This window comes from Macadamia integrifolia, chromosome 1, assembly GCF_013358625.1.
Source record: "Macadamia integrifolia cultivar HAES 741 chromosome 1, SCU_Mint_v3, whole genome shotgun sequence".
Taxonomy (NCBI): domain Eukaryota; kingdom Viridiplantae; phylum Streptophyta; class Magnoliopsida; order Proteales; family Proteaceae; genus Macadamia; species Macadamia integrifolia.
The window spans coordinates 7,768,645-7,778,314 of NC_056557.1; the positions used below are offsets into that span (position 1 = coordinate 7,768,645).

The 9,670-nt window shown below is 35.7% G+C and overlaps 1 protein-coding gene across 1 annotated transcript in view; it reads left to right on the forward strand.

Moving 5' to 3' along the window:
- The window catches only part of LOC122076488 (phytanoyl-CoA dioxygenase), a 5,592-nt gene extending 2,572 nt beyond the window's left edge, over nt 1–3,020 (forward strand). Inside the window, exons 6-9 of the mRNA XM_042641797.1 lie at nt 577–724; nt 823–967; nt 1,057–1,143; nt 2,702–3,020. Of these exons, the coding sequence (XP_042497731.1) occupies nt 577–724; nt 823–967; nt 1,057–1,143; nt 2,702–2,744 (423 nt within the window). The 3' untranslated portion in view covers nt 2,745–3,020. The remainder of the gene's footprint in view (nt 1–576; nt 725–822; nt 968–1,056; nt 1,144–2,701) is intronic.
- The last annotated feature ends 6,650 nt before the right edge of the window (nt 3,021–9,670 follow it).

The following is a 9,670-nucleotide window of genomic DNA, read 5'->3' on the forward strand; positions in this document are numbered from 1 at the left end:
TTTTTTTTTTTTTAATCAATCTCCTATTCGAAATGAATCTCTTGCATTACAATGTCAAATGTTGCAAAGAAAATTAATCTGATATTCTGGATATAACTTGGTAAAATACTTTTTTTTTGATGGAATATGCTGATGTATACAAGATATTTTTATGAGGTTTCTCTGAATTCTATAGTTTATTATTTAGAAATATTGATGAATGAGTGATGCCCAGCAAGTTTTTCACAGCTTTAACTTTTCATGTATGCATTTTCGTTCATGGATTCCTTTTGCTACATGGAAGTTCTTGAGTTGGTCATTCCTTTTATATGAAAGGGAAAACCTAATAAAAGGGTGTACCCAGTGCCTCAGCACTGCGGGGTCTGGGGAGGGTCATATTGTACGCAGCCTTACCCCCGCTTCTCAGAGGCTGTTTCACGACTCAAACCTATGACCACTAGGTCGCAATGGAGCAACCTTCCCGTTGCCCCAAGGTCACAATGGATCAACCTCACCCATATTTAAAAGCTAATATTTTTTGAACATTATTTTATTGGCCATGTGGTTTTGAAGTAACATATGGGTATTTCATTGCAGCAACCGGGTATTGGGGGAGAAGTAGTGCCACACCAGGATAACTCATTTATTTATACAGATCCTCCTTCTTGCACTGGATTGTGGTTAGCTCTGGAGGATGCAACCATTGTTAATGGTTGCCTTTGGGCCATTCCAGGATCTCACAAGAGTAGCTTCCCTCTATTCTTGTTTATGTTTTTCTTTGTATTGAAAGGTTTGTTAACTTTTCAAGCTTAATCTTACATTATAGTGGGTGGATTTTGTCAGATGGCCTGGTGAGAAGGTTTTATAGAAATGAGGAGGGTGTTCACTTTGATCGCCCATCTCCAGACTATGATCAGAAACAATTTGTGCCTCTTGAAGTGAAAGCTGGATCATTGGTGGTCATCCATGGTGACCTTATACATCAGAGGTCAGTTGCTCTAATGAACCGATTTTGATATCTGACTGCTTTAAATGCTTACTATTTTTTTCTTTCTTGTTCCCTACTCTGGATTTCAGTTTTGAGAATCAATCCCCAAAATCGAGACATGCCTTGAGCCTGCATATTGTTGATACTGAAGGCTGCAAATGGGCACCTGACAACTGGTAAGTTTATAGGCAAATATTCCAACTCCATCTTTGTTCTGATATAAAAATAATCTTTTGTTGTTTGAAGGATTAAGTAACAACTTTCCCTCCCTTCCCTTGACATGGGGTTGCTGGAATGGTAGTCTAGAAATGATTCCTGGTCTGCACACCTATATCTGTCACATGGCAGGTTGGATGGGGCTGAATTTTGTGGACACCTAGACCTCAAGTTCCCCTGCTCACATCTCAAGCAAACGGAGTTTGCTAGTGGCAAAACAAACCATTGAAAAATATTGGAATACCAAATGAGTGTGTAGACCATGGAGGAAGTGATTGGACATCCATGGAGAGTATGCCTATACATGGGGTTTATATGATTTAATTTAGGCCTGCAATTGGACAAATGGCCTGTTCAGACCGTCTCTTAAATATCCAATAGTCAAATCTGTTACATCATCTTTCATATGGCACTAAGTGCACAAGACCAAAAAGGTTCCTAGATCAGGGTGCCGCATCAGCTTTCTAGGAAGTGTGCTTTTTCCTTGACTTTTGTTCCATGGACACTTGTATAGTTTTTTTTGGTTTGTTGATATGGAATTCAACGATATTTGGCTACTTGTATTACCTTTCAAGGTTAATTACAAGAGCCCTTAACTGAAAACAGGGTATAAAGGGTCTTAAAAACCTTAAAGATACTTGCTACACAACTTGCTCAATTATACAAATTAACAGTATTTGAAAGAGAGGAAGCTATAATTGTTTTCTATTCCCACTTCCACAAAGCCCATCTGACTGAGACCCCACTCTTGACCTGAGGTGAGTTTCAAGGAATGAGGCATACTCGTAGATGTGCCACATCTTTCTTTCTTTGAGAAATGAGCTTCAAGATGCTTGAGCGTCTTAGGTTGCAGTTTGGGTTTCTCCCTTGTTACTGTCTCAATGTGATGCTCAAGGCATAAGGCCCTCACTATGCCATCCATCAACCTAACAAAAAGAAAGAACAAACACTGCACTAACTTGGAGAGAACGTTAGAGAGAATATTCCCACATTCCTAAATGTCTTGTATTTGCTTTGTTGGGAATTTCTAAAATATCACTTGTAGAAGAGTGTCAGCTATATTTCTTTAGTTCACCAGCCCTTGTCGTTTTCTAACCTCAAGATGTGCTTATGAAGACTTGACTTCCCCAATCATTGCACTGATTCATCTCTCCTCAAGATATGTTTATGAAAACCTGACTTTGGCCAATCGTTGCACTGATTCATCTTTGGCTGTCTTCTAGATCTTAGGATTTTTCCTTTTGCCATAATGGATGACCAGAAATATTTGATGATTGTTTTTTTTTTTAGGCCTGCTTTTATGTCCTGGTTGTTTTTTAATTCAGAATTTTACAGGTTGCACACTAAAAAATGTTTTTCAATTTGTTTTAATGTACATTACAACAGGTTATATATAATCATTTAAGAAAAAAAAGTAAAGAAGCAAAGTATTTTGAAAATGCTGTTGCGTTTCCTGAAACAGTTCCCAGCTGCTATGCCTCTGAATCCTGATATGTACTTTGTTGCATCCTGTATCAGGATCAGAAGAAAAGTGGAACCAGAGCCCCTTTATAATTCTTGATTGGAGCACGTTGGCGGTCTCTTGAGTGGTTTATATATTCAAATTGATGGTACCTAGAGGCGGAAAAATCAGATTGAAGTTTCCTTTTCAGGATCATTGTGCTACACTTTATTATGCAGTTCAATTGCCTAATTATTACATGGATGTTCTCTTTCAAGAGGTGTGGATCTTCTTCATGCATCTGAAAATGGATTTTATGAACTTATTATAGCATTGTATAGTAAATCCTGGTCATGTAATTATATTTCTCTTCTTTATTAAGTCTTTTTAATGGAATATTAGGATGCATTTTTATTACTGTAAAAATAGTAGAACAAAGACCATATTAGAAGCGAAGATCCATAAGGACCACCATTGGCAAATGAATTTCCCCAAGTCTTTTGCTGGCCTTGGGATCTATGACAGATATTTGGTTGGGTGGCTGTGCATGTCCCTGATATGAAGGAGACTGCATTTTCATTCTCCTCTAATGGGTCATACCTACTCGATAGTGTTGCAGTAGAATCATGTTATGACCCAATGATTGATTGATTTTGGAGGACAAGGACAGGACAGAGCTTCTTGCTTCATTTCAGAGGAAGGCCTTGGTGGGTCAGGAGATGCACCTCAAATACTAAAATGACCAGTTCTTGTGACTCGGAACCAATGTAGCTTGGTAATGTATCCAGGAGATGGACAGATACAATCCCTGCATTTTAGGTTATCTTGATAATGCTTGACTAACAGCTTTATATTTCGGCTTCTTGTATTTCCGAGACTACATTTTTGTTAAACATGCTTGATGGGCTGTTGCAGCCATCTCTGTCCATTAATTTGCTGATCCCTGAACTGCTAACCAATCATCAATATCATGGATTGGGATGTGCTTTTGCTATGATCTTTGTTTCTATGGTAGATACTATGATCTCTTGACCATTATAGACAGAATCAGTGATCGCTCAAAAATGAGGAAGGATGGAAGGTATACTAGTAAAAATCTACAAGTGCAAAATGCATGTGGGACAAGAATGTGTTTGTTTGTGCGCCTTACCCAAAAAAAAATGTGTATGAGAGAGAGAGAGAGATTCATTGTCCGATAAACTTTATAAGATGTGCAAACAAAGATAAAATGTGAAGGAAATTTTATGATCAACAGAACTCCTTTTAATCAAAGATCAAATGCTGAAAAATTCAATCCAAACTGTTCTATAGGAACTATTTGAATTCCTATGGCAAACGTTTAATCCATAATCAAAGAATAAGTTCTCCTCAACAACAACCTCTTTCCTTAAAGTTTCACGTTGAAACTCTATGGGTTTTTCATTTCACATAATCCAAACTATAAAATGTAAGGGATCATGGAATGAGAGATTGACGTCCATCCCATCTTTTCCACTTTTCTTGTAATAAGATAATTAGAGCTACGATCAATTAATTGAACAATTCGGAAAAGGCGAAGGCATTTTCTCAAATGGGATTCTATAATAAACTTCATTCAAGATAGAAAATCATAAAAATCCAAGATATTTAAATGCATTGTTGTTTAAGCTTAGATCTTAGGCAGTTTTTAAGATCAAACTCTTTCCCTTCTCCAATGTTCAACCTGCTCAAAGTGAATACAAACCTTTTTAGTCTTAGAAGCTTTATCTCATATCACAATGCATACTGCATTGTATAAGGCAGAACTAATTTTTAGACCGGAATTAACTGGCCAATAACCAACATATCATTATATTTTAATAAGTAGGATAACATCATGACTCTTTAACTCCTACATGCTACAAAGTATTCTTATCTTTTCCTGAAACATTCCAATTTTAAAAGCACATTCTCATAAAAAAGGCATCAGCTTCTTGGTTTCCAAGATTTTTCTCCCTGGAATTCAACTAGCTACCAGTTGATGAAGACGATGACAAAGAGGTGCAAAACTCCTTTCATGAAGGTACAATATGCTTCCAGGACCACTCGACCAAATTGGAAGATAATGTCGACCCAAATCGATTTGAATCAGCCAATACAGTCAATCTATAGCGAATCCTAAATTAGCATCAGTTTGGATAGAATATTCTCACACAAACACATGGATCACATAACCATTAGCACGAGATATGAAAAATTAGAATAAAAAACATAATGAATGATTAATGAATCAAATAACAGAGGAAAGAGAAGAGACTAACCTGAATCAACCATGCATGCTACAAAACAAAGTTAGTGACAAAAAATCTAAACTATATATATATATATATATATGAAAATAAATATAAACTATTAATTACTATTAAGAGATTGCTAAAAACCTTTTTAATCATCTACTGAAATTAAGATAGTGGTAGATTATATTTGATTTCTAAGAAAAATATTTGTCCAAACTCCGGTCCAGAGATTGTTTATTATGGATCCTCCCAATCTTCCATGAAGAAGAAAAAAAATTGGGAGAATCCACATGCACAATATCACAGGGGGAGGATCAACGCAAGTTTCCAGGAGGTGTTCTTGTAGTCCAATTTCAGACATGGGAGAACAACAAGCAGCGAGCAAGTCAGAAACCGAATTCTCTCTTAAGTTTTGCAAGGAGGGGAGGGTGTAGAGGGAGAGTGGGAGAGTAGGAGAGAATACCGAAAATAAGGAATAATGAAAAATAAATATTTTATTTTTTAGTATAAATATGGAATTAGATAGATTGTGCTAGATAGAAGGAGAGAGAGGATACATATTTTGTTTTTTTAATGTAAATATGGAATGAGATAGATTGTGGCAAGATAGAAGGAAATAGAGAGGAGGAAAAGAGTTTCAAAAGGGAAAGGAGAGAAAGAGAGATAGATAAGGAAACTGATATTTGATCATAGGGATAATTATAAGATTTTTTTCAGATTTAAAACGGAATTAGGAAAGTAATTAGGGAGAGAAAATATGGAAAGATATACTTTCTACATATAGGGCCGTGAGAGTTTGAGAGAGAATTTTTTTTTTTGGGGTAAAATAGTTTGAGAGAAGGTGGAGGGTGTGAGAGCTTCAAGAAAATAAAGAAATTAATATTTATTTAAAAAAAAATAGGAAAGCAATTGGGGAGACTTTTTTTTTTTGGTCGAAAGAGATTTAGTTTCTTAATAAACATGATAAAAGGGAGAGTTATAGTAGGATGTATTCATCCAATATAGTTATGAGATAAAACACGAAGAGAGAGAGAGATATTTTTGTTACCTTAATGGGGGGGGGGGGGAAGAAATGTGAGAGGATGAGGAGTGAGTCATTTTTTGTTTGGTGAATAAAATTAGGAAAATCTAGATTAAAAAATAGAAAGGATACCAACATTTTGGGATAAATAAAAAAATAGGAAAAAATTGATACGAAAAGAAATAAGGAATTTAAATAAGAATGAAGGATAAAATAGTTAAGCGAAAGATTAACCACATAGAATGAGTATATGTTTCTATAGCATAAAAACAAACATGCAAATGCACGTGGGGCTGAACTTACTAATAATAAATCAAAACTACATGTGTTGTTTTATGTATAGAGAGAAAGAGAGAGAGAGAGAGAGAGATTATAACCAATGAAAAGATAGAGAGAAAGAGGGATGAGTATGTAAGTCTCCTACATCTACAACGCAAATTTCGAATTTAAAATTATTCAAAAACCGGCAATGAATTTTCACAATAATGTGCCGATTTAGCCAAACCGGATTGTTCTCATCTGATCCAGCCATATTGATGATCCACAAAAAAAAAATGTGATGACCTAAGAATATGGCAAGTGCCAGACCTACCTGAGAGATCAGTGAGATGTCCCCACCAAGAATACGGCAAATACCAGGGGGTTTAGGAGATCGGTGAGGGTGTACAAACTTTAGTCCCACATTGCCTAGGGAGAGATTATTGGGCTAGTTAATAACCTCTAACCTCCTTAACATAGCACAACACGTTTTAAAGCCTTGAGGCCCATGGATCAAAGAGGACAATATTGTGCAAGATTAATAGGGCCGGGGAGTTACAAATGATATCAGAGCAGATCCAGACAGCGTGTGGGACCACAACAGGGACGTTTTGCCGAAAGGGGGAAGTATGACGACCCAAGAATATGGTAAATACCAGAGGTGTCTCCACCAAGAATACGGCAAGTACCAGGGGGTTTGGGAGATCAGTGAAGGTGTGCAAGCTTTAGTCCCACATCAAATATTACTAAGCTAGGTAATAACCTTTAGCTTCCTTAAGCACAACACGTTTTAAAGCCTTGAGGCCCATGGGCTAGGGTGTTACAAATAAAGTCTGGAGAAGAAAAGAACCTAATTCATAACGCCTTTACTGTTCATAAACTCATAAATTCAATACGATCCATAAACCCTAGATAAACAAAACCTAGGTAGCCATAAGCACAGTAAAGAAGAAAGCTCAGCAAACGAAACCCAGATAAGAAAATTCAAAAATATTATCGTAAGAACAATGATCTAGAAACCTACATGATTCCTAATTGGCTTCTTGCACGAAAAATAATGTTGTTGTAGACCTAAAGGGAGATCATGTCCGTTGCTTCTCTAACGGATGAATTGCTTAATTGTTAAGCCTATATGTGATTCAGTTGTGTATAATGCATTCTAGCTGACATATACATGTCATTCCTAACAAATATGCAGTTAATTCAAGTACATAGTATAAGATTATAATAATGATTTGGGGTTGAAATCAATATTTTGGAAGATTGACTATAATAAGTTGAAATGCATGATATTATGGTGAAAATTAAAAGATTGTGAATTCAAAAAAATAGCCAAAAAAATGGAACGGGCTTGCCCAGTCCATTTCTAAATGGGCACTTTCATACCCTCACTTGGGTTATTAGAAGTCTTCTTTCCCATAAGACCTTCTAAGTATTGCGTCTTTTCTTTTGTTCAATAAGGTCTAAATAATATTCACTTTAACAATCACAGATTCAGTGTCATAAAAAAAAATATTGTGAAACAGAAGTGGAAAGGTTTTTAATTTTCTCTTATTCATTCGATTGACAATTGGCACCGTTTCTATGAGATTTCATTCCATGTTCCTCATCTTTTATTATTAATGGGATCTTGATTTTTTTTAAGAAACAAGAAACGACAGGAAACATGGAATATGAGTGAAATGAGATTTAGAAGAAGAGAGATAGTGCCAAGTGATACATGTTGAGATACAAGAAATTAATGAGACAGACTACCAAACAAATCATGAATGGGTAGAAAAAGAGTAGCAACCCCTGCACCTAGAGAACACGGTGGTTATTGTAGGCCTCCTGTGTTAGTGGTGCAAGGCCACTCTCAAAGAGAAAACATTGCACTTATGAGGAGGTAATGGTACTCACTTTAAATCCAATAACAGCTCCCAATCAATATCAAAGTTCCATTACCTATCCAGGAGGAAAAAAAAAAAATCAGAGTTCCAGTGATCAATTTCATCAATATAAAGGCAGAGAAATATTGCAAATTAAAAGGTAAAGGCTGAGAAATATCGCAAGCAGAGCATTGATAATTGCCCAAAAGCAGTTCTTCACATTGTTAAATGTCTTTTCACCAGCTTAATCATTCTACTTTAACTCATTCTCATAGAAAAGCATCATCACCTACCTTCTTGACTCTGAAGATTTTAATTTCTTAATGATGGAACTAAATCAGTAGTAATTAATTAATTAGGTGCAAAGCTTCTTCAAGATACACCAAAGGCACCCACGAGACTGCAGTACAGAAAAGAAGCATGTACGTAATGTACATACGCTTTGCAATCTTGTAGGTGACCTCGTGCATCTTGATGATACCTTTCACCTCGATCTTCCATGTCTTTTTCTCCTATATATCATCGTCATCCCTGGTTGAGAGAAAGAGAGCAAGAATATTGAGTTACCTTTGTGACACAGAGGCTGTAACCTACAAAACCGAACCTCGATTTTGGTGGAAGAAAAAAAATCTGCAAAATGAGAGAAAAATCAGTTCAGAGAGAGAGATATCACCTCCTAGCTCCTACCACCTACCTTTTACCTTTGGCCGTTCCAAGAGAAAAGAAGGCTATTCTACTACCCCCCCCCCCCAAAGAACCGCTTCCAAAATCTCACCTTATTCTCTACCATGGATTATTTACCAAATTTAACCAAAAAAAATTATTTATAAAAATATTCTCTACCAACTCATGTTCTTAAATTCTCTCTTTGACTCGATTAATGATTGGTAAAGATTTTTAAAAAATCCTAGTACCATCTTAAGGGGAGAGAGAGAGAGAGCGAGAAGGAGAGATCACGGGCAAGAGGAGAGCATAAGAAGGAAAGAGAAGATATCTTTGCTATCTCATATTCTTAAATATGGTTGTTTTGTATTTGGTTGGTATTAGGATTCTAAAAGAATAAAAGAGGATATTATTATGATAATTATGGAGAGATTTACAAAAGTAAATAGGCAGAGAGAGAGAGAGAGAGAGAATTATGGAGATTTTTTTTTTGGTAGAATAATTATGGAGAAATTTAAAGATAAGCAAAAGCAAGAAAACTTGACGGTAAGGAAGAGGAGGGAAGGATATAATAAAAATTAAGAAAATCTAAATAAAAAACAGAAAGGGTACCAAAAATTTAGGAGGAAAAAAAAAGAATGAAAAAATGATAAGAAAAAAAAGAGGGAATTTAATTAAATAAGGGTAGAATAGTCCAAAAAACAATTAGCTACGAAGCATAAGTACATGCTTTTATATAATAGTATGATTTTATGATAAAACTATATTAGTATTTTTCTTTTATTTATGTTGGTGAGAAAATAATTGTATTAAGAAGAAAAAAAGAAAAGAGGTGCAGGGACTAGCTTCTAGACATAGCCAGACAAACACATTACATAAAAAGAGGAAAAAAATCCTCACCTTTGGCACTGGCATCAGCAAGAAAAATCAATCTCTCTGGAGAAAATAAAACTACCCCAAAAAACGATATATAGTTCTACC